The sequence below is a fragment of the Physeter macrocephalus genome, chromosome 21, assembly GCF_002837175.3.
Source record: "Physeter macrocephalus isolate SW-GA chromosome 21, ASM283717v5, whole genome shotgun sequence".
Classification (NCBI taxonomy): domain Eukaryota; kingdom Metazoa; phylum Chordata; class Mammalia; order Artiodactyla; family Physeteridae; genus Physeter; species Physeter macrocephalus.
Genome location: NC_041234.1, coordinates 102,750,972 through 102,775,688, shown reverse-complemented (window position 1 = coordinate 102,775,688; position 24,717 = coordinate 102,750,972). Strand labels below are relative to the sequence as shown.

Here is a 24,717-nt window from a genome sequence, read left to right as displayed (position 1 = left end):
TATAAGCACAAGATCTCAAGTGGGGAGAATTTCAAATACACAATTACACTCCCTCCCAGTTGAATTTTGTCCTCTCCTGGATGAAGTAAGTGGATGAAGGGAGAGTGCTGTTGACTGCATGGAGAAGGAAGAGGAGAAGAGAATCAAGAATGTCAGAGGCTCTGGTTTAGCCCAGCAAGAAGGAATCAGAAGTAGCAGAGCGTAGGCAAAGGAGAGGAGGAAAGAAGGGGAGGGGGAGGGGGAGGCCAGGGTAGGTACTGAGGCAGCCAAGGAAGACATGGACTTATTCCCCAAAGGCTCAGCGATGTGGCTCATACGGATCTGGCTTGGAAATGAGATCCAGAAGGCCAGTGGCAAGTCTCTCTTAACCCCTAGCAAAGGGAGAGAGCTTCTGGCTCTGACAGCAGCATGGGTGGCGCTCTTTTCACTAGAAGTACCACCTCAGCGCCAGCACTACCAAGAAGGCGCCCCCTTTCCCCTGCTCCTCTTGCCTGCCCCCACCCCTCAGTAATTAACTAAATCTTACCCAACACAGGAATGTAATCTGAATGCTCAGGGTGGTTTTCCCTTCCTTTGAAGGAGAGGATCTCTCCCTCTCCACCTGCTGAAAATGGGCTGGGTGCTGCCCCTTTATACATTCTAGAGCACCAGATCAGGAGAGGGGGAGAAAGGGAGGGGGCAGCAGTTTGAGGCTGGTCCAATTTGTCCCTGGCATTCTCTCTCTCTCTCCTCTTGGTTTTTTATGCAGCCCCTCCTTCTGGCCCTGGCAGCTCTGCTCCCCTTCCTCACTGCAACATCTTGCAGCCAGATCCCCCACCCTTGTGATAAGGGACTGATACTGGGGTGCATCTTTCTGGTGATGCTTGCTTTCTAATGTGGGATCTTATGCTGAGATGCCAGGGAAAGATCTGAACTGGGGGTAGGTGGGTGTCACCGAAGATGAAAAGAGAAACCCACCCAGGTAGCCAACTGCCTTGAAAGCAACACGGGTTGGTGTTGGGGGCAGCCAGGAGACATGATTTGAACCTGAGTGCATAACGAGCCAATTTAGGCAGAGGACTGGCAGGTTATTGGCTTGAGTTACAGTGATTGCCTTGGTAACATAAATACATAAAGACTGCATGATATATTAGGAAGTAGAAGATTGAATATCACTCAGCCTCAGTTTTCTCAACTGCAAAATAGCGGAATAAATGCTCACCACATAGTACTATGGGGAACAGTGTGTGAAATAACGCTGGTAAAATACTTAGCACAGGGCCCAGCACAGAGCCCCTTGCCCACTTAACTTCCTTCTGGTGTTGAGAACAGGAAGGAAAAGGGCTTGCCCAAGGTTATACAGCAAGTATCCAAGTCAGGATTGGAACCCAGGTCTCCCAAAGGATGATTTCCACTCCACTTCCTCCTCTAAGAAGCTGCCTGGCTGTCCTTTGGGACTTGGAGGAGTAGAAGTGTGGAGGGGGGCTAGGTGCTGACTATGTTTAAGCATATAGACATTCTACCACTTAATCCCAGCCTCAAGGGCTCAGGCTTCTGCTTTATCCTCTTTCTGATCATCACTCAGGTAATACCCCCTTGCCATCTTGGACTAATTCATTGTCACTTTAGTGCCACCTCGGCCGCCCAGCTCTGAGATAGTGACTCACCCTCTAGCTGGCCAGGGCCTCTGCCCTCTAGGAAAGAGGCTCTCCTCCTAACTGACTGCAGAAGCCTCAGCCACAGTGAGACAACCCCCTTCCAGGGAAGCTTAGGCCTGGAGGGCTTTGAGGAGGAATGGAAGAGACCCCTATTCAAAAGCCACTGCCTTCCATTCCCCACGGTGCCTGGGGTGCTGCTATTGGAATCCTCTCTCTCTCAATTCCTTATGATAACTCCTTATGTGCCCTTAAGTCTGTTTCCAAGGGATTTCACCCAGGGCATCACTTTGCCGCATGTATACAGCCTGTGCTGTATCTGGCACTGTGCTAGGCACTGGCAAAGCATAAGGTAAGAGGAGATGTCCCTGGCATCCAATGAGTGTTCATTACAATTAAAAAATAACTCAGCAACTTGGAAAGGGGGAGAAGAATTTGGGGTGGGGGTGGGAATGATTGAGGAAGTCCCTGTGAGAGGTGAGGTGATGGGCGGAGTGGCCTCACTGCAGCCCCAAGGACTGGGGCTGTGAACTGAAATGTCTTGTGCCTAGTGAGTGGCATCACTGAAATCACTGGTGCAGGCATTTCCCTTAAATACAGCACATTGCTTAAGAAATTGAGTGCTAACTGAACCTCTGTCCATCTTCTGGCTCAGAGGCATTACCTGGTGGCCATATCTCTGGCCTCTGATCCCCCTCTTCCCCAGACTCCCAAATCTTTACCCTTGGTGAGGGTTAAGGAGAGGGAATGGAAGGGAATGTACATCTTTTGAATTTTAACTGGAATTAGCACTTTACATATATTTCCTCCTTTAAATTTCACACCCACCCCGCAACTTAAGACAGTGACCTGCCAAGGTAGTCAGCTGCGAAGTGGTAGAGCTGGGATTCGAACCTATACCGACTCCGAAGCTTGCGCACTTTGCACCGCAAGGCGCTTCACACAGTGCGCCGCCTCAGGCGGAAGTCCCCTTCCTCCTCCTCTCCTTCACCCGCTGTCCATCTCTACAGAAAGGAGGCAGCCGGAGGACAGGAGCCAGATGTTCATCTGGCCGCGGAGTATTCTAGAGTGACCCCTGTAGCCCGCCACAGAGGGAGGGGACCTCAGACTGTCCCGCGGGGGCTATGCCGCCAGACGTGCAAAGCACCCTAAGCGACTCTACCGCCCCCTGCCGCCGGTGGCTCCCTGGCCAAGGCGGCTGCTCTCCGGAGGGCTTGCGTGCGAGAAAAAGCTCACCGACTGCCCCAGAGCTGTCGCGGGCTGGTGCTGGGCTGCAGATAGCCCTGCCAGATTCGTTGACAAAAGCGGGAAGGAGGAACACTCATAACGCCCTACTATGTGTCCAGCGCGGTGTCGGTGATTTCTAATAACCATTGCCTTTTATGTAAAAATTAGTTGCTTTGCAAAATAGTGAGCTCTCTATTAGGAGACGTCTTCAAACTAGATTAGCACAGGTTTCGCAAAAAGCATTTCTGCAGATCTAAGCTCCTTACTTCTTGAACCAGTAAAGCTTTCCACCCGTAACAGTTGCTCACTCTCTCGGGTAGGAGAGGAAGAAGCCCCCACCCCCTCCGCCGCCTCCCCCCCCGCGGTGGGAAGCAGAGGTCAAAGCTGCGAAGGGGTCTGAGAGGGAGGCGGCTTGGGGGAGGAGCCTCCGGCAGGGTCGACCAACGCAGAGTCAGGGTCCCGGCTGCAGCTCACGTGCCCTCCGCCCGCCGGCGGATTCCCCAGCCCTTCCAGTTTTCCCGGGTTCTGACTGGATCCCGTCTGGACCCGACTCACTCACTCCCTTTGCTCGGGAATGGGGAACAGGCGGGTTAATGGGAACAACACCCCAGGTCAAAGGGAAAAGAGCGTCTGTGCTCGCAGCGCCTCGCCCGCCCATCCCCCCCTCCTTTCTTCCCCCTCCTCCCATCCTCGCCCCCTTCTCTTCCGCCCTGCGGGAAGGAGGGGGCGGGCTGTATGTGTATGTATGTATGCATGTACGCGTGTGTGCGCGCGCGCAAGTGCGGTTCGCCTGTGAGTTCCGTGTGTGGCCGGGTGTGGGGTGTGTGTGCGTGTTGCATGTTTTAGTCCGAGTGCTGGGTGTGAAGCGTATTTGGTTTGCGCTCGGACGTGGAGCGTGTGTTTGTGCGGTGTTTGTGTGTGCACGTTTGTAGGTTGTATGTTTCTGCCCGATGGCAATGTGACTATGTGGGTGCGGTCTGGATATGGGTGTGTTCGATGTGTGTTTCTGCCGGCGTTTGTGGTCGTGCATGTGTATGCAGTGTGTGTGTGTGTGTGTGTGTGCCCTTTGAAGCTTGTGTGTATATACTTGTTTGGTGTGTGCTTACCCTTAGCTGTGCTGTGTCAATGTGGGTTTACGGGCGGTGGTGGTTGTGGTGGGTACTGGGTGTGTTTGTGAGCAAGGTGTCTTTATATGTGAGCTTACTTAAGGCGTGTGTGTTCAGAGGTTTGTGTGTGTGAGGGTGCAGTGTCTGTGTGTGTCTGGGTGTGATGTATTCATGTGTGTGCTGGGGACGCATGCAGCCAATGTATGTGCTAGGATGGAGGGCTGAAGACCGTGTGTGTCTTGGAGGGGGGGGTCGCAGCGTAAGTTTACGGGTGTGGCGTGTGAGAGAGCGCGGGGTTGTCTAAAGAACCCAAGTGGCTGTGTGCTTGGTGTTTTTTTTTTTAATTGGGGGTGGAGGGGGGCTTTGCACCAGGACTGAGACGAGGAAGGAGATAGGGGCCCGCGACCTGGGCACAGTCTCCCCTTGGCCTGATCTGCCGGGTCTGGGTCCGCTGACCCCCCGCTGTGCGCACCAGGCCCGCTGGGGGCTGGGTGTGAGCTTACCTGACTGCTTAGAGGAAAGAAGAGGAGGGCGTCGCACGTGATTGGCCAGGTAGGGCGCCTAAGGCGCGGTTCAGGGGCTGGTGGGAATAAACTGGAAAGATTCTTGGTCACTGATTCCCCCCCTCCCCCAGGAGATCCCAGTTCGTGCCCAGCAAAGCCCAACTATTAGCTCAAGGCTTGGCTGTTTCACACCTCTTTGGCTTTGTGTGGGCAGATACACTTGCCTGGAATCCCTTTCCCCCCTGGGCCTCATGACAAACTCCTACGTATTTTTTTAAGACCTAACTCAGGAGTCACAAAACTTTCTCTGCTTTTCTGTACCCCTCCCTCCCAGCTGAGGGCTCCCTCCTTTGAGCCATCATAGTAACACTCTTCATACTTCTCATGACACGATCATACATAACTGCGATTATTTGTCTCTCCTTTTAAACTCTGGGCTCCTGTAGAGAATGCCTGGTATATAGTAAGAATAATAATAATAATGATCATGATAATAATGTTACCATTTATTAAGCACTTATTGTATACCAGGCATTGTGCTAGTGCTGTTACACGCATTATCTCCTTGAGTCTTCACAATGACCTAATGAGGTAATTAGAGCTATGACTTATCAATATTTTGCACATCACAAATCACACTCAGAGGAGTTAAGTAACTTCTCCAGGGTCACACAGCCAGTGGGAGGCAGAGCTGGTATTTGAATCCAGGTTTGCCAAGCTCCCTAAACCTTTCTTCTGTTCCAGGCAGCCTCACCAAGAGTCCCTCACTTCTGCTAGGCATTGAAGTCTCTATCAAACAGTATCACTTCCCAACAAATCTTTCTTTGGAGTTTACTGACAGGCACCAAGAGTGCTCAGCGTAATTACTTTCTTTGTCTCTCAGACATCCGATACCTTCTCCACCTAATTACCTGCTTTGTTGACACCTCAAAATCTTTAATTACTCTAGGCTCATAAGCACCTCACCACCTCCAGTTCTGGGAGCTCTCCTTAGGCTGGTGCTGAAAGAAAGAGCAGAGAATGAGCATTTTCTAGCCATGGGGTCAGGGGAATTGGGTATGGATGGGGATGGGGGTGAGGGGTCAGGATGGAGTAAGGGAATGATTTCACAGCTCCCCTGGACCTATTTTTACGGCATTACCACCAGAAGCTGGTATGTAGTAAATTTCAAGCAGACCGGTCATCTCCGTATGAAACTGCATATAGAAAAACAAGCAGAGCCCCCTCAAAAGGTTCCTGAACGGGTCCCATTTTGTATTATTCATGTTTGGCAGGGAGAACTGTGCTTACCTAATGGGTTCATGCTGCTCTAATGCCTTCCAAGCAGCCTCATCTGAGAATTTCAAATTAAAACAATACATCGCATTTGGGGGGAACGCATTTATTGGGGGGTTGGCTCCATCACAGCTAAAGGGCCGCTAGAAGAACGGACTTCCAGCTCAGCCCCCAGGGAACCAGCCTAGACTGCCGCAAAGAGGTCAGGGAGTGGATAGAGAGGGACAATTCAACAGTGGTGAGTCACTTCGCCACTTTTCAGGGGGGAAAGCGGAAAGCGAGGAGCTCGATTTAAATTGCTACTGTTATTATTGTGCCCTTTCAACTGGCACAAATGAGCCTGGTGTGCGGAGGAGAAGCAGCTGTAACATCCATAAAGCTTCACCCCCAGCTGGGCCTGGGTCAGCACCTCATCCTGGGTGGGCAGGAGAAGCATTGCCTAAACTACTACATAGCCAGAAAGTCTTTTTTTTTTTTTAAGTGCAGGGTGGGGGGTTGCTAGAGAGGCTAGTGTAAGTCACACAGGGCACAGAGTAGCTGAAGCCCCTTGGTAAATCTGTACCAGAAGTTCATGCAAACTTTGGTGTCTCCCAGCACCTGGCCTCAGGCACTCGGCTTTCCTGCTGCTTTGGGAGCCAGTCTGACACCTCCTCACTCTCCTCTGAATATACCAGCTCCACTTCCGCGCCCTCACAGTCGGTCCTGTGAGGCCTCTGCCTCCCGCCCCTACACACGTACACTCAACCACTGGACCACCTATCTAAATTCTTTTGTGTAAGTCCCACCTGAATTCATGAAGACTGTCTGGTTCACTCCAGTCCAGTACTCTTACCTGTGAAATGGGGAACAAACTTCAACTTTGAAGAAGCTAAAAGCTCCAAGATGCTTTAATAACCCCCATTACAGGCAAGGTACCAAAATGTGAATTTTTGTTGAAGAGGGAGACCTTGGTCTTCACAAGAATAATGTGAGTAAAACCCTTTAAAGATGAGGACCTTCAGACAGCTTTGAGTGTGTATCCCAGCTCCATCACTTACTTGCTATGTGATCTTGGGAAGGTTACTTCATCTCTCAGAACCTCAGTTTTCTCATCTGTAGATTGGAGCTGTTAACACCTGCCTTAGACATGTTCAGATGACAAGGAGGTAAAATATGGAAAGTGTCAGCCAAATGTCTAACATGTCTAATAAATGTTCAAGAAAAGGCTAATTCCCTCTCTTGCTTTGCTCACGCCCTGCCCATATAGCCCAGAGTGTCTCAACCGGGGTGTTCAGGTACTGAAGCTGACTGACCAAGCCAATTTTCCTCATTACTGTTGCGTCTGACACTCTTGAAATAGCCCCTCTTCTTTTAGGGTGATGTTTTTATCAGCCTAATGCAGCCCGGAAGAACTGGACCCTAAGTCCAATTCTCACTCTGCAGTTTCTCCTGGCAGTGTTAATGAAACCAACGTTTCAGACGTAATACTCCATACAGGAAACTTTCAAACTACCTGCTCAGCATCTAGACTTCCTCCCACCCCAACTATGGACTGAGCTCCCCAACCCTCACTTCACACCCAGTCCAGACCCTGTCTCTTAAATGTGTGCCATTGCACCCAAGAGAGAGACAGCATAAATATTCCCTGGCTAAACTGCCCCCACGACTGCTGTTGTGGTTTTTTGTTTTGTTTTTGTTTTCTACCTCTAACCTAGAAATTAGGAGGGGCTCCCAAGGCCACCCTTCTTCTAGCAGCCACCAAGGTTGGGGGGTAGATGAGGGGAGCGATGATGTTTCTCTGAGATATATTTTGCAGCACCTAAAATACTGTTCCAGTTAGTTGTTATTTATCTGTTCGCAGTTAACGGAAAATCAAATCTACCCTTCGGTAAAGAGAAGACCCCAATCTGTGCCCTTTCCTCCCTGATGCTATTGCCTCCCTCTAGAGACAAAAATAAGTCACTACAAGCTGAAGCTGCATTTGGGCAGAGAGTGGTGGGTGAAGGTTAAGAAGTTGAGGGTAGGGGGTGGATATAATCTCAGGGAGGGATAAAGAGGCTACAGAGTAGAGAAGTATTGAGAGTCACGGCAGAAAAAGCTCTGAGAGGCCGGGCATCAGGTGCTCCAAGTCTCTGGAGGATACCTTCAATGCCTCCCTCTCCTTCACCTCTCTTATTCATTCTACATGCTACTCCTCATTGACCCTAGACTCGACCATGCAAGATCATCTATTAGTGAGTCCCTCTGAGGATTTAGGAATTTAAAATCTTCTCTAGTTCCTACCCCTGTCGGGCTTCTGAGGAGGTCCTGCAGCCCCTGCTTAGTGGCGGAAAGTGGGAGGGGTAACAATTAAGGGTCAGCCAAACTATACAGAGAGTTGCTGGAACAGGGGTTCAAGATAGGCCCCAGCCATTTAATAAGCATTCCTGAGTGCAGGGACCTACCAGTTGCTGGGTAGCAGGTGCCTATCCTGAGGAAGCCGCGTGGTTTCTCAAGAAGTGTATCTGAGACGTGATAGTAGCTGCCAAGGCTCATCAAACATGCCATCTACCGACTTCTGCTGATACATGTGAGAACAAATGCTACTGCCAGAAGGAAACAGAAATCGTTTCCTAGTGACTCAGAGCCCCAGCAATAAGGACACAGGTGGGGTTTGCATTGCATCTTTCAATTGAAATGTGCACCTTTCCATAGAAAGGAATCTATAAGTAGTCAAGCAGATCAAAGACGAGAATTTAAACTCTGGGCAAGGGAACATCATCAGCATTGTACTGACCACCTAGTAAATGTCTGCTCTGTATCAGCATAGTGCTAGAAGCTTTGCATGTGTTATTTCTTTTAATCTCACTCAAGCTTTGAAATCAGACCAAAAGGGGTTGTAATCCTTGCCCAGCTACTGTGTGGCTGTGAGCAAGTTACTGAACCTCTCTGGGTTTCTGTCTTTTCAATGAAGATGATAATACTTACCTCAAAGAGTTGTTATGCAAGTTAAATGAGATCATTTGTGTAAGATGACTGGTACACAGTAAATATTTGAAGAAGGACTAAAACACATCTTTTGATACATGAACCATAGAAGGCACTTAATATAATGATATCTCCAATAACAATAATTTAACTATTACTAAATAGTTACTAAAAATCATAACGATTATTATTTATAACCTGGAAATATAGATATTATTACATTATTTTAAAAGAGGCTAAGAAACTTGCTTATTGCAAAACTATACAAGCAGGTTCAATCCAGTTCTACCTTTTCCCAGCCAGTGTTAGAGGACATTCCATGATCACATTTGGCTGACCTGATTTAGTCATTACACTTAAACTAAAATTTGAAGAAAAAAATCCCTTAGATTAAACTATGTATAGTGGGATTTTAGATCATTGTAATTACTATAGGCCTTCAGTTAGCCTTTGAAACACCTCTTTAAATTATAAGAGTAATTTAAGAACACACTTAATAGAGATTTGGGGAAACAGAGAAAAAAATAACTATTATCCCAGCAACCTAAAAGGATGTCTTAGTTTACCTTGTTGCTGAATGTTCTTCCAGTCTTTTAAAAATGCATATTTGACACATAAATCATACCATTTTCCGTGTCGCTACATATTCTCCATGAACAGCATTTTTATGGATGTAGACTAGTCTAACAAGTGGATATGTCATATAGTTTATTTAACCATTCCACTACAGTTGGACATTTAGGTCGTCTTGGCTGATAAGTGTGAAAAAGGGAAGGAGAATGCTTTTCCTGTTGCCATCGTCACCCTCAGCGACCTGGTATCCTGCTCTATCAATGCCCAATATGCTTTCTGTCATCTGATATTTAAGCTTGATGAATGTCAGCTCTACTGCTGGAGCCTGAGGTACACTTGCAAGAGTATTATTTTCTACCAGTTTTCATCACACAGATTCTGCATTCTATCCTTATGGTGGCTAAAGCGTGGCCTAACCTAGGAACCTAAGCTCTGTAGAGTGTCACGTTTTGTTCCTATGGAGAAATGCCTTTTGAAGTGGAAACAAATGATTTTCAAAGGAACTTCGGGAAGTCCTGCCATTAGTGCATGAGGGTGCTAGTCTGATGCCACGACCAGGGAAGTGGGGTGTCTCATTGGCAAACTCGCCCCAGCTCTGGGAAATAATCCTGTGCAGCTCAACCAGGCCTGGCCTCAGCGAATCGATTGGGTCCCATCCCCAAGAAAAGATCAAATTTGTATGTAAAGTGGGCCCTAGGGTCCCTTCAGCTTTAGAGTTTTGGCTGCTTTACAGAAGTCCAATTGTCTGAGGCTAAATCCAATGCCAGGAGTGAACTGGGGAGAGAATTTCAAGTGGGTCAGTCGTGCTGTCCCTTTCCCTGGGAAAGAAGACCTTTCTGGGTCCCCCTTCTTCCCAGATCTCAATGATGCCTCTCCCAAATGTCTCCATATGGTCGTCGATTGCCCATTGCAACCCTCAAACGACTGTTCTGATGTACCAACAATCTCCTTAGCAAGAGGTGGGTGGGTGGGTGAAGGAACATTTAGAATACTTCCCCCACTCTTCCCAATCATCGGCCAGCTACTCCCTCCCTCTGACTCCTGAGGATTTCTGGAAGGCATTTGAAGGGAGGCACCAAGAGCAATTATAGCCCTACAGAATATCAATAGTTATGCACAAAGTTACCTTTCATATTGCACAGCATTTCTTGGCGGGGCGGGGGGAGGGTTGTAGCGAATGAGTTCTTACCTGGTCAAAAACTGTACCCAAAGACTAATTACTTATTTCAAAGTGATGCTGTGTGACTTAAGTGAGATCATACACGTAAAGGACTGAGACTAGGGCCCAGCATCTGGGAACTACTTCACATATATTAGCTGCTCTGTACAAGTAATAGAGCTGGGGTAGGCAGTGGTGTACCACTGGCATAGGTAGGGGGACAGGTCTCATCCGACTGGAAATGCGGTAGTAAATATAAGGTCTTGCACTTGGATTCAGACAACCAAATACAGAACGGAGACTCTGAAAAGAACTTGAGTTTACTTTTTAAAACCTGAGTAGTTTCAGGTGAAGAAAGTACTTCCAATATAAATTAGCTATTTGTGTGTGAACTACGCAGCGTGTACAAAGGATTTGTGTGTAGTGCGTGCATGTGTGATGTGGTTACGTTGCATTGTGTGTGAAAAGCACGTGATGCGTGTGAAGTACGTGTTTGTGCATTGGTGACTTTGTATGTGGGCATGTGCGGGTGTGGGAACGTGTATGTATGTGTGTATTTGTGGCTATGTGTCTGTGTACCATGAGTGTGAACGTGGGCTTCCAAAAGAGGGAAAGTCAGCCATCCAGGACTATATTTACAGGGACACAGCTGGAAATCCTCTTTTGGCCAGGTCATTTTGGGCATTCACAACTTGGAGCATGCTCAAGGAAGAGCAGCTAGATGCGGGTAGGAGCCTTGTAGCCATGTCCCATGTTAAACAGATGAAGGAACTGGGGAGGTTTGGCCTGGATAAAAACAGGGGTGAGTGGGGGTGGGGGAATGGAGAGGGCTGGCAGTGTTCTCTTGGAAGAATCATGAAGGTCAGTGCCAGAGCCAGAAAAGCAGAGATTTGGGTTCAGTTTAAGGAAAAGCCTCCTAATTCTAATAGAAATGACTGTTTTTAGACGGGGATGGGCTTCCTTGTGTGATACTGACCCCTTCCCGATGGGGTTATTCATAAAGGAGACTTCATAGCCTTGATCTCATTGGAGTCACATGACAGCCTTGCAGGCCAGGCAGGGATGGAATGGTTCGCCCTACCCCCTTTACAAGGGTAGGGTGTTTGAGCTGTAAGGCCTTAAAAGGCATCTTAGAAAACACCCTTAATTTTTTTCGACTCACCGGGATCACATAAACTTGCAAAAATATACAGAACCAAACAACTCTCTGTGTGTACGCAGATCTTTTGCTTTCTCAGAGAACTTGCGGCCTGCCAGAGACAGCTCTTGAACTTGCTAAGCATGCTGCAGTCCCTTAGTAGTAGGTCAGACTCCTGGGATGGTTCTCAGGGTGCTGGGGCTGGCAAGGACTAAACATGGGTTTCTGCAGAATTAAGTTGCTGAGGCCGCTCCTCTCCCTGCCTCTTCTCCCCCGCAGAGGAAAGAGGAGACAACCCCAGGTTTGGTCTATGGCTGGCGACCAATGACGCACTCTCACCAATATAGATTTTGGAGGTGGAGACTATGGAAAAACAGGTGGCAGTGGGGGCAGGTGGCAGCCTCGAGGGGGTGGGGCCTACCAAGGGGGAGTGAAGGACAGTGTGGGTGGGGGTCCTGGGAAATCTCAAACGGAAAAGATAAGTCTCCTGAAACTTTAAGGAGGAAAAATAAATAAATCAGTTTCCAAAACGTACTTTATAGAAGCGCTTCCAAGAAGGGGGTGAAATGCCACCCACGTATCACAGTGGTGCTGTGATCTTTCACACACCTATGTCCTCAACTCCGCAGGGATAGGGAAAACAGCACTGATAATCAAAGTACCCAAGGGAAGACCCGGACTAAAGACCCCAGGCCTCTGCCATTGGGAGCTTTGGGGCAGTGGGCAATTGGCAGGGTCTCAGCAGAGCCAGATTTGCTGCCAACTCCTTGTATGACCTTGGGCAGGCCTTTGCCATCTCTGGCCTTCAGTGTCACCATCTCTTAAATAAAGGGGTTGAATTCGATGACTCTGAGGGACCCATGCCGATATTCGGTAGTTGAGATTGGGACAAGGTGGGACAAGCTTCAAGGCAAAAGGATCCCCCCACCTCCATCTTCAGGGTTCGCGGGCCCTAGCTGCCCGGCCAGGGACGTTCATCCTTGGGCCTTTAGGGCCCTTGGGTTTCAGACCTGTGCTCCTACGCGTCTGGCCCCGACTCTCTAGCTGTCCCCGAGGACAGCTGAGCCAGCGACTCCGCCCCCGCGCTCGACCCGCATCCCGCCGAGCCATTAGCGCGATTGCTCGCTGTTCCCGGCAAAGCCGGTGATTTATGCGGGGCCTCGACGGGGCAGTCCTTGAGCCAGGAACAATTAGCTAAAAGCCAGCGGGAAGGGAGGCGAAGGGACGGCGAGCCAAGCCCCGGGGCGCCTGGCCGGGGCTGCAGCCGCCTGCAGCCCCAGCGAAGGACCCCAGCCCCCCGACTCGGTGGGCCCCACTCACCACGGCGGGGGCGGGGCTCGAAGGCCGAGGCGAAAAGGCAGTCCAGCATCCACGCCATGGCCAGCGCTCGGCGCCGCAGCCTCGCAGCCGGCTTCCGCGCCGGCCCCCGCGCCAGCTACCCTAAGTAGCCCCCGGTGACCACGCCCTGAGCCGCACCCTGCACCCAGCTAAGAGTGTTTCGGTCACCGGACACCTCGGGCATGTCACGAAGGGGGCAGGGCCTCAGGGGAGCCCCCCCTCCCGCCGGAGGAGAGGCCGCTGGTCCCGCAGCCCCTTTCCCCCACGCGGAGGGAGGCCGAGATACAGCTCCTGCCCCGGGAAGCCCTGACTCTGAGGGCAGGACCGTGCCCCTATCCCGGGGAGCCCAGAGTCTGAGGGGAGACGCCATCTCTGCCCTGGTGAGCCCCGAATCTGAGAGGGAAGGGAGGCCCCTGCCCCCAGGAGCCCTACTCTGGCACGTAAAAGCAAGCCTGTCCCCTAGAAGCTGGTACTTGAGGGCGAGATAGTGCACCTGCCCCTGGGAGCCTCAGATCTGAGCGTGAGGTTGTATTCCAGCCCTGAAACCCCCACGTTTAGCGGACGCATCATCTCAGCCTTCAGGAGGTCCAATCTAGGCGGGAAGTGGTGTCTGCCTTAGGAGCCCTGAACCGGAAGGGGAGGCACTGCCTCAGCCCTTGGGGACCCCCTGTCTTAGGGGAGGCATCACCTCAGCTGTGAGTGGCTCCAGATTTGATGTGTTACGTCACAGCCCTGTTCTCGAGGATCAAAAATGTGAGTAGGAGAGAAGAGTTTTGCTCCCCAAGGGGCCCCGAAGTTGAAAGTAATTTTAATGTTCCTGCCCTGCGGATCCCTCGGGGAAGAGGGAGATGCTCTCCTGCCTGGGAAGTTTTGTTTTGAGGGGGTTGATCCCTAACTGAGATAAAAGAACACGGTGTCAAATGTGTATAAATATGGGGTGCACCCCAGTTGCCACTGACTTACGGATTCCACCGCCTATGCTTTTGCTCAGGGCACTGGCATAGGAGGGGCACCAACCTTTATTTTTAGAAAGAATTTGATATTTGATATTTCAATGTGGGGGGTGGTACTGTGTTGGATTTCGTTGCACTTCTTTTATGGCTTTGTATTTTTAAATTTTAAATACATATGGGGGCACATACCATTATAGGTTCAGTGTTTGGGGGATCTGGTGGTAGTAAACAAGTCCTACCTCCAAATCCTGCAGTAGAAGCAGCCACCAGAGATGGACCATATTGAGCAAGAAGGGCTTCTAATCGAAGTTTCCTTTCCTATTCAAGTTCAGGGCCCCAAATTAATTTCTCCCCCAGTTCTCCACTGGCAATTGTACAAACATGACTCTGTGCCTTGTTTTTCTCCGCTGGGAAAATGGGACTCTGTCGATCAAAACGCTAGTGAGGAGATAGAAAGTAATATGAAGAATCCTCTTCCAACAGCTCGATTGCAGGCTTGAGGAGCGGAAGCTGCAATCACAAGTCCTTTGAGGAGAGCAGTTATTACATTTGCTTTGCTAACCACTGATATTAGCATTAATGCAGCAAAAGGGGTGCGTAAAATGAAAAAATCGCCTGTACTTCACCATGCAATTCTTAGCAAAGCAGAGCTGTAGTCAGGGTTTAAAGGGCTTCCATTCATTTTCCTTCCTTTCTGGGAAACATGGTACTTCTCTGCCTTTACACCAATTTCTAAATCATTTCCAATTTTCTCTGTTTTCTAAAAGCAATCAGAGTCAACAAACATTCACCAGACCTGCTCTTTTACCAATTTCTGCTGTACAAATACCCAGTCGTCCAAGCCAAACAAGTCTGACATCTAGAAATGTCCAGTCTCAGGCTCTGGATATTGAAATCTCGGCCTTACCTCTTCCCACGAGCGTATACGCCGCCAGCTTTTGTAATGGTCTCAATGGGTTTCTTTTTTTTCCAGCTGAATTAGATTTTTTCGGGGGGCTCCCTCATAGCATAAAGGCTGCCTGCCCAGTCCAATCCAATGGCCCTCAGTAACTGAAGTTTCTCTGCTTCCAAAATAGCTCTACCTAAAGTACAAACTCATGACCGCTATCCCTCTTGGTCACTTTTTCTTCTGCAGGAGGTGTGATGTAGCAAAGGAACACAGCTAAGGATGCTCACAGACCTAGACTGGAGGCCCAACTGTGCTACATACTAGCTATGTAATCTTAGGAAGATTATTTAACCTCTCTGAGGCTTAGTTTTCCTCATCTGTAAAATGGGGATATTAACAGTCGTGAACAAGCTCCTGGCAAACCAAAGCCTACTCATTTGGAAAAAAGAAAAGGGGAAATATAGAGTTCAGAACTCTCCAAAACTTTTATTTAGCAGTCAAGTTAGCAGTTCTCCCCAACTCCTTTTTCTTTGACCTACCTCCTCTGCCACTTACTTACTTAACGTTGTTTCCTTTGAAAATATTTACCCTTAACTAAATGTCACATAATAGGGGAATGCATTTATCCATCAATCCATCCATTCAGTCAACAAATATTTATTAAATGTCCTCTGTGTGCAAGATATTGAGCTATGTATATAATGTTGATTCACTCAATGAATTATTTTTAAATGTATAATTTGGAAGCCTATATGATCATCTGAAAAAAACATTTATGATTATTTTAAGTGAAAAATAATCAAAATGCAAAAGGTGTGCACACGGTTATATAAACAGTGCAAATAAATGATAAGCTTATACATAGAAAAAAAGTGTTAACATGAAACACACCAGAATCTTAGTAGTGATTGTTTAAGCAATGCAATGATGGGCAATTTTAAACTGTTTTATTATTTCCATATTTTAGTATTTTCCAACTTTTCTATATATCTTTTTCTGGAGTTAGAAGATACTACTGATGGGAAAAAAAAAAACTATAACCTTGTCCACAGAATAAAGGATGAAGTTAGGTAAGGGAAAGACTGGGGCCTTTATGCTGGGATTGTGCTCTTGGTACAGGACACTGGGCCCGGCTTTGGTGACCCAGAGAAAGCTAAAAGTTGGTCTGTGAGTAAAATGCAGAACTCCCGTCCTGTGCAGGGCCACATAACCCGTTATGGTATCTCCTTTCCAAGAATGCAGAGGTCCTTAGCACCCCAAGTGAGCAACCAAGAACCTGCTAGCCTGGACCTGCAACCCCTCACACCAAGGTGTACAAGGGGCATATTGGGCATATATGCCCTCACCCTAATAGTTTAGGGCTTAGAGCTTGACAGCTTGCTGCCTCTTAAGGGTGTCTCATTGCAATTCCAGTGAAAAGCCAAGCACGCTGCTCCTAACTTAGGTCATTGTTTCCCATGAAGTCTTTAGCAGGAAGAAAACATATTCTAGCTGAGAAGAAGGCACGATGATGAAGTCAAGCTGGGGGCTTGCTGACTTTGAGAAGAAAGGTTTCAAATCTTCTGTCTTTTTCCTGAAGCTCAAAAGTAGTTGGCACCCAGGCAAACAGTTGCTATTTAAATGGGATTCCAAGCATCAAAGGCCTGCAAACTTGGCCACGGACCAGGATTTTCCAAAGTATGGTCCTTTGGACCAGCTGCATCAGAATCACTTGGGATGTGCTGTAATGATGCAAATCCCCTGCTCCCACTCCAGACTCACTGAACAAGAATCTCTGGGCGTGGGGACCAGAAAACAGCATTTTTAACACGCTCCCCGTGGGGGCTCTTATACCCAATAAAGTTAGAGAAACTCTAGTATAGAGGAAAGAAGTCTTTCCCTGAAAACCCTCCACCCCTGTCTCTTCCCATTGCACTCCGGCTACAAGGAACACTGGGGCAGCCCTATGGAGAACTTGATCCCTTTAACCCCACTCTACTTCCTTTGGGTGTATGGGTAAATATGTAGCATGAGAAATTGAGCAAACCTCAAAACTTGACTCCTGATAGGGTCTAGTGGCATTTGGATTTTCTAAGAATCCTTGTGTATGTCTATGTGGCATTTTTCAGTCAGGTTATCTCACTTGGATTCCCTACTTGGGGTCCTTACATCAGGCAAGAGGCAGCGGAAGCACCGTGGAAAGAGTATGGCATTTGAAGCTAAAATATTAGGAGTGAGGCTGGGCATGTTGACTGACTGGCTGAATGGATGCAAGTATGTCTGCTTCCCAACCTGAACCCCAGACTCCTCCTCTATGACATGAGGGTCCCTGTCCCCCTGCCTCAGCAGGTTGCTATGAAGGTCTCTGCAATTTCAGGAGTGAGATGAAAAGGGAACTACCCCCAGGCCCATGGAACGAATTGGGAGAGTAGCAAGCTTGCCTCCCAACAGCCCCTTTTGAGGAGTCCTATCAGAAGGTCCACATGGTGAGCATAGGGTCATATGTGTTCTCTAAAGGGAGCTATAAGCCTTAGGACCCCAAGACTTGGTTTCCTCATTTCTCGAGTGGAGTTGTACAAAGAAAGCTTGAAGTTCCTTTGCAGCTACTTAGCTTTCCGAGGATACACTGCTTTTACAGCACTTTATTTTTTTCCCCACAGCTCTATTACTTCCAAGCATTTTCGTATCACCACAGCCTGACAAGGTCCTGGCACCATCTTTGTGAGGTAGAAATGGGAGAAAATTATTCCCATTTTTTAAGTTAGACAAGCTGAGGCAAGAGACAGTAAGTGACTAGCCCAAGGTCACCCAGGGGAGGAGAGGTGAGCCAAGACCAGCCTCGAGATCTCTCACCCCCCTGCCCGCTCCCTTCCAGTACCCCTCAGTAGATCCCAGGAGCTGTCTGTCGGTGTTCTGACACCACTCAAGAAAATGCAAGTTTCATCCTGACACCAGGAAGACGGAGCTACGATTACGCTTTGGTCCCCGAGGAGGCAGAGAAATTGCTTTTAGTTGACAAGTGCATCTCCCACACACATATCCCTCTGGTTGAATGAAAAGATAAAATCAAGTTAAAAATCCCAAATGCTCACTTAATTTTGTAAAGCATTTTGCTCTTTGAGCTAAGGGTAGTTAGGATGATAGAATTTTTTAAGTCTTAGAAGTCTCGACAGGGTGGGGCAGAATAATAGGAGTTAAGGGGGAGCGCAGAAGAAAATGTCAGAAAGCAGAAAAAGTAGAGAGGTGATCTTTTAGTTTTGTGCCGTAATCAGTAAAAGAAAATGGAGTTATCTGAAAAAAGAACTAGAAAGAACTGGGGTGAGTGTTTATGCCTTTGAAAAACTGCAAAAGATGTGAGCCACTGAAAATTTCCATTATAAATGAAAATGTTGTGGCTTTCAGTAACAAGAGTTTGGGGGTTGAGCTGGGGGACTGTCGACTCCATGTGTTACCAGAGGCGCCCAGGACTGGGGCCAGGGAAGTTATTGCTCCTGCTCTCTACTAGCTCTGAAGGTCATCTCTGTAAATCACTTGCCCTTAAATGTTTAAGTGTGGCAGGTCCCCATGTGCTCTCATATCTATTTTCACATCTGAGCCTCATACAGCTTGGGAGATTGGCAGGAGAGAGATTAGCACAATCCCCATTTTATAGATGAAGAAAGTGAAGCTCAAGAAAGGGAAGTGACTTGCCCAAGTTCATTCTGCACTTGGACCACTGTTTGTGCCTCCTTCTGTTGTGCTTAGCTCCTTCTCACCCTACCCATATGCAGATTTAAATCTGGTCTCTAGACCTCATATACTTTTTGATCTCCTTTGGGCTCTAGAGACTGGAGCCTTTCCCCTAGGTGAGCATCGTAGGGTCCTTTAAATGCCTCCCGGCAAAGGACATTCTTATTCTTGGGAGATATATGCTGAAGTATCTGCAAGTGAAGTGCCATCAGGTCTACAATATAGGAGAGGGAGTGGGGAAGGAAAGAGAGAAGGGAGAGTGTGCAAATACGGCAAATTATTAATGAGGGTATGTACAAATATTTGTGTCATTCTTTCAATTTTACTGTACGTTAAAAAGTTTGAAAATACAAACTTGGGGGAAATCTCTCCAACCTAGTTAGCCACTCCACCTGCCTATGCTAAAATCTGGGGGTCAGTGGCACATCCCCTCCCACAGGGACTCCTTCAGAATGTCCCAGCCCCAAGCACAGAACTAGCTCAGCAGGAGGGACAGGCTGGACCGATGACTGGTTTTGATGTCTTAGATGGAGCTTGAGTGGTGGGAAGATGGCTGCGTGTACTGCGTGGGAGTTTGAGGTGAGGGATTTTGTGGCAATACAGCTAAATGGAAGCCCTAGAGAAAGAGTTCCCCCACAATCTAATCAGAGCTGGAATTTTTCCAAAAATAGTTTGCTTGTTTTTTAAATTGCAGGGTTCACTTATCAGGGTTGGAAGTGTCATTAAAGATAATCCAGCCCAACCTCCTCACATCCCAGGGAGGACACTGAGATCCAGGGAGGGAAAGTGACTTACCTAACATCGCCGAGCAAGTTAGTGGCTGAAATGGAACTAGAAGCCAAGTGTCCAGCCTCCTAGTCAGGGCTCGGTCCATTACATCACACTGTCATCTCAGCTTGGATTCGTGGGCTCTTGAAAGGTCATCTGCCCATCCCAGGGCTTGCTCTCTTCAGACCAGCATGGCACTTGGGGAGTTTGCAGTCAACAAGAGTCCCTGCCACTGGGAGCAGAGCCAGGCGCCTGAAGATGGCACCTGTCACATCCCATTGGAATGAATGACCTCCCTCTGAAACCGAGGCGGGCCAGGCGGAATCTGGGAGCAGCACCTTGAGAGCAGAGTCAGGCCAGGCCTGTGCGGCTGGTGCGCCATGAACATTCACGGAAGAGGAGGCCATGCAATATGTCCTGAGCACTGTTTGCTGGGGAGTTTTCCACCTCTCCCGGACCCCGAGTGATTTATTGATTATTCTCGGGGCAGCCACTCTAGTTCATTGGTTTAGCTTCCATTAACCTGAGGGGGCGGGGTGGGGGGGGTGGTCTGCCTGCCGCTTCCCCTGGTCTGTCTGCTCACAGGATTGGTTCATCAGACAGCTTAGCTAGACCCTCGTGAGCCTGTCGGGATTAATGGCATTTGACTGTAGATCATGAGAAATCACATCAGTAGCTGCGGGTGGGGGTGGATGGAGGAAGCAGGAGGAAAGCAGAGGAGAAGGAAGAAGAGCAAATGGGGAGGGCAGAAAAGGCGGAAGGAGAAGGGCAGAGGAAAATTCAATGAAGAAATTCTCTTGCACACCAACCGCTGACATCTTTGAGGCTGTAGCTTCTCTCACTTTTAATCACCTCCTTTGTTAATTGCCATTTGTGAATGCAAGTAAGTCTTTCTCCCCTATAACTCAGCCCTGGGACAACTCAAGTCTTAAGGACTCAGGGCTAGCTCCAGAGCCCAGTCTTCCCTAGCTAGTGAGTTGTGTCCTTCTCCCCTGCATTCCTACATCCCAGGCACTGTGGGGGCTGGTATGTGAACACCAGACTTGGCCTCGGAACTAAAGATGCTAAAGGCTGACCTTATCTTCCAAGCTGTTTTGGGCCTGGCACCTACTCAAGGCCCCTCTCTCCTGACTTCTGGGACCAAGAACCCTCTCCTACTTTCAAGCACCCAGGGCTTATAACTGACCTGCCAGTCCGCCTTCCAAATCCCAGGAGACTTGTCAGACTGTAAGCTAAGGGACAAGGAAAAGAGGGGCTATCTGAGCTGATAACTGCCTAGGACCAGAGAACAGCCACACTGGAGTGGAGGGGTGCTAGCAGGGGCCAGATCAAGTGGCAGTAAGGCCATATGATGCATTCAACAGACTCTGGGCCCCCAGTGCCTTAGAGAATAACAGGAAAACTCGAGCCTCTGTGCGACTGTGGGCCTTGACTTTGTTTTCAAGGGGGGGCTCCGGGGTGGTGATTTCAGGGAGGAAATTGGGAACCAAGAGACTGTGTGGCATGGGTATAGGTCATAGATGGCTGGCTCTCCTGGCTGGGCCATGCTCAGGGGCTATGGCTCTCTTCTGCCTCCCTAAAGAGAGAGCTACCAGTATATCCACCAACACACACCTTGCTATCCTCAGAGACTGTCCCTCAAATCTACTCAGTGATAGAGAGATGCCCTGAAAGGTATGGGGTCAGGAGTGGTGATATTAATGTCCAAGGCCAGGTTCAAGGACTGAATGCAGAACCTTGGCCTCTCTGGGTTTTTTGTTCTTCCTTCCCACTTTAAAGGTGGGAAGGGCCCTCTCGGGGACCCTCCTCACTGATGCTCAGCCCCTCCTGCTGCTGCCACCTCAGCCAGCAGAGGCTCTCGCTCTCTTGTCCCTTCAGCTGCTGCCTTGCCACTGACCCCTTCCGTCTGCCTACGCATATCCCAACCTTCACCATAAGACACATTCTTTCCCTCAGCCTTTCTCTACCTGCTCTTGGGTCTTCAGAACTTCTCAAATGGATGGTCTCTGCCTCCACTCACTATTTTACTTCTTCCCATTCCATGCCCACTATTGAAGGCCCCCGTAGCTTCCCAAGGCTAGATGCAGTGGCCCCTTGTCAGTTCTCAGTCCCCTTGACAACTTGGCAGCATTTGCTCCCCCATGATCCCTTTTTCCTTATTGATTGAAAGTCCCTCTTAGGTAACCATAAGTTTGTTTTCTGTGTCTGTGAGTCTGTTTCTCTTTTGTAAATAAGTTCATTTGTTTCATATTTTAGATTTCACATATAAGCGATACCACATAATATTTGTCTTTCTCTGTCTGACTTCACTCAGTATGACAATCTCTAGGTCCATCCATGTTGCTGCAAATGGCATTATTTCATTCATTTTTTATGGCTGAGTAATATTCCATTGTATATATGTGCCACATCTTCTTTGTCCATTCATATGTCAATGGACACTTAGGCTGCTTCCATGTCCTGGCTATTGTAAATAGAGATGCAATGAACATTGGGGTACCAGGTGTCTTTTCGAATTAGAGCTTTCATCTTTTCCAGATACATACCCAGGTTAATTTATGGTTATCAAAGGGGAAGGGGGGAGGGATAAGTTGGGAGTATGGGATTAACAGATGCACACTACCATATATAAAATAAAGCACAGGGAACTATATTCAGTAATAAACTATAATGGGAACGAACTGAAAAAAGAATATACATAAATAAAACTGAATCACTTTGCTGTCTACTTGAAACTAACACAATGTTGTAAATCAACTATACTTTTAAAAAAGTCCCTCTTCCGTTAGCTGTACCTCCCAGATCTCATGTCTCAGACTTCTGCCTGCTCAATAGCGCTCTCTCAAAATAACCTTCTTATTCATCTTCTCTTTCCCTATGGGCTTCTTCCCCACAGCCCACAAAGACATCCAAACTCTCCTATATGAAAACAACCTTTCTCTGACCCTGAGTCCCCATTCAGCTATCATCCAATCTTCCTTTTCTCAGCCTTATTCCTTAACACCTTCAAAGAGCAGTGTAGACTTGCTCTCCTCACTTCTCACCATATGCTCATTCCTTGGTCCACAGCAAGATGGTGCCTGCCCCATCTCCACGCACATACACACACTCTACTGAGACCCCTCTCACTGCAGCTACCAATGTCTTTTTGGAGTCCTAATCCAAGGGGACACATCTGTGTCATAATTTTAGTTGCCTTCTCTGTGGAATGCTACATTGTGAATCCCTCCTTATTTATGGAAACTCTCCCTTCCCTTGGCTCTGAGGATACTGTGCTATACTAGTGTTCTTATCAATGATTTCTCCTTCTGGCTCTGCATTCTCCTCTGGTACCCTAAATGCGAGCATCTCTCAAGTTCCTGTCCTTAATGCTCTGTTCTTGTGTGGAGGGGCTCACCCACCTTAATTCCTCTGATATCTCTGTATCACTCACAGCACCTAAAACAGTGTCCTGTGTATATGAGACACTTAATTAATGTTTACCTAACTGATTAACATTTGTTAATTGCACAGGTCTCGGTATATAACAAATGTTCCGTAAAGCCTGTTGTTAGGGTCTTAACAGTTTACAAACATTTCCTGTATATTTACCTGACTTCACCCTTATAATAACCCAGCGAGGTTGATTCTTTTTTATTCTCATTTTTATAAAAGAGAGAAGGGGACTGGAGCCAACATTTGTCTTCTGTCTATTTTGTGCCAAGTGCTTTATACACATTTTAATTTAATCTTTACAACAGCCCTGTGAAGTAGGTGTTCTTAGCCACATTTTACAGATGGGAAAACTGAAGCTCAGAGAGGCACTCAAGACCACAAGGAACACATAATTTACCTCCTCTGCTATTTCATTGTTCTGTAAATTTGATCGTACCAAATTTAGCGAGCAATCCCGGGAAGGCATATAAAAGGTATCACAGAATATTATAATTATTGTTTACATATAAGTTTTCTTTCTGAGTTTGCATTCCTATGAAATGTAATGTCAGGCATATAAAGAGCTGAAGAGGAAAATAAAACCCTTGTATTTCCAAACATTCCCTGCCTTTCCCCCTGCATATTATAATAATAGGAATTGATTATTGAGTGCTTACCGTGTGCCAGGCGTTATGTTCAGTGCTTTACATGTGTGCTTTCATTTAATCCTCCCCATCACCCTATGTGGTATGGGCTACTATTATATCCCAATTTATACGCAAGGTAATTGCACCCCACAGGAGTTAAGTAACCTGTTCGAGGACCCCTAGTTAGTCTTTGAGGTAATTGAAATCTTAAGTCAGGTTGGTCTGACTCCAAAATTAATGTTTTCTCAATACCACTAGGCGGCCTTTCCAAGAGGACAGGGAAACCAAGGCTCAGAGAGATTAAGTGACGTCGTCTCCGAACTCTCTTATATTTTTCCACTTTGCTCTAGCTGCTTGCATCCCTTTGTTGAAGGGACTGCTTTGTATCGTCAATAATCTTTATATGGGCTTCCCTGGTGGCGCAGTGGTTGAGAGTCCGCCTGCCGATGCGGGGGGCGCGGGTTCGTGCCCCGGTCCGGGAGGATCCCGCGTGCCGCGGCGCGGCTGGGCCCGTGAGCCATGGCCGCTGGGCCTGCGCGTCCGGAGCCTGTGCTCCGCAACGGGAGAGGCCACGACAGGGAGAGGCCCGCGTACCGCAAAAATAATAATAATAATAATCTTTATATGTCTGTGGTCTGTCTCCTCAACCACATTGTCAGCTCTGCCAAACCTCTTTAGATCCCCCACAGAGGGTTCTCACTAAATACTTGTCAATTGATAAGCACGGAGCTCTCTTCAGTTGAGAGAATTATTAATAAACCATCAGGCTTTGACAAAGCCCTTCTCATCTCCAAAGGAGTTGAGCCCTTGGTGCCTAGGAGATGTGTCGATTCCTCACCTTCCTGCAGCTTGAAGTCAGGAGCCCACACTCACTGCCTCCGCATGGCATCCATTCTCCAGGGAGTCTCAATAGCGTCCGAATCATTTCACTGAAGGCTGAATTATGTGTGTGACTCTGGGAGGATGAGGCCCCAGGAAAGGAGGAGAAGAATGCGGGCTGATTTTGCATGCAGGTGGACCCTAGGGGTGTTTCTCGCCATCTGAGATGATGTGTCAACCTCTAGCAGCCACACTCCACAGAACAAGCTCGAAAGATTGATTGTTACTATTATTATTGGGAGTATTAATAATCATTTTTACATTTGTACAGTGAACTTCCATTTATGCAAAATGGCCCTACACAAGATTTCATTAGTTTTAGTTTGTACTGGCCTTCCACAAAAGCTTTATGGCTTCAGTATTCTCCAAAGAAAAAAGTCCTCTGTCTAGCTTTTGAGGAAGGGAATCTCCCCAGGAAACTGACAGCTGAGACCCTGAGAAGGGGAACATCAGCCGACTGGAATTGAAGGCCAGCAACTGATCCTCGTGAGCAACACGCTGCTGAGACATGTTCAGGGCCAATCCCCCAACTTCCTCCCTTCTCTTTGCCTGTTCTCAGA

General features: G+C 48.0%; 1 protein-coding gene and 1 long non-coding RNA gene across 15 annotated transcripts in view; one reads left to right on the top strand and one right to left on the bottom strand.

Annotated features, from left to right (window-relative positions):
- Positions 1 to 24,717, bottom strand: part of ARHGAP36 (Rho GTPase activating protein 36) — a 165,697-nt gene that overhangs the window by 17,628 nt on the left and 123,352 nt on the right. Inside the window, exons 1-5 of one of the 13 annotated variants that reach the window (XM_028482756.2) lie at positions 12,882 to 13,002; positions 8,169 to 8,309; positions 6,783 to 6,864; positions 5,382 to 5,471; positions 4,471 to 4,561 (exon numbers count right to left, since the gene is read on the bottom strand). Coding sequence is in view for 1 of the 13 variants with exons in the window: in XM_007105874.2 (XP_007105936.1) it covers positions 12,882 to 12,939 (58 nt within the window). In the remaining 12 variants the exon portion in view is untranslated. Of the gene's footprint in view, positions 1 to 4,470; positions 4,562 to 5,381; positions 5,472 to 6,530; positions 6,578 to 6,782; positions 6,865 to 8,168; positions 8,310 to 12,881; positions 13,011 to 24,717 lie in introns of those variants that run through there. The other 12 variants (XM_028482757.2, XM_028482754.2, XM_055081842.1 and 9 more) reach the window with 12 other exon arrangements.
- LOC129391734 (uncharacterized) overlaps positions 13,439 to 24,717 on the top strand; it is a 44,468-nt gene continuing 33,189 nt past the window's right edge. For both annotated transcript variants that reach the window (XR_008616382.1, XR_008616383.1), the window contains exon 1: positions 13,439 to 13,652. This is a non-coding gene — a long non-coding RNA (uncharacterized lncRNA). The remainder of the gene's footprint in view (positions 13,653 to 24,717) is intronic.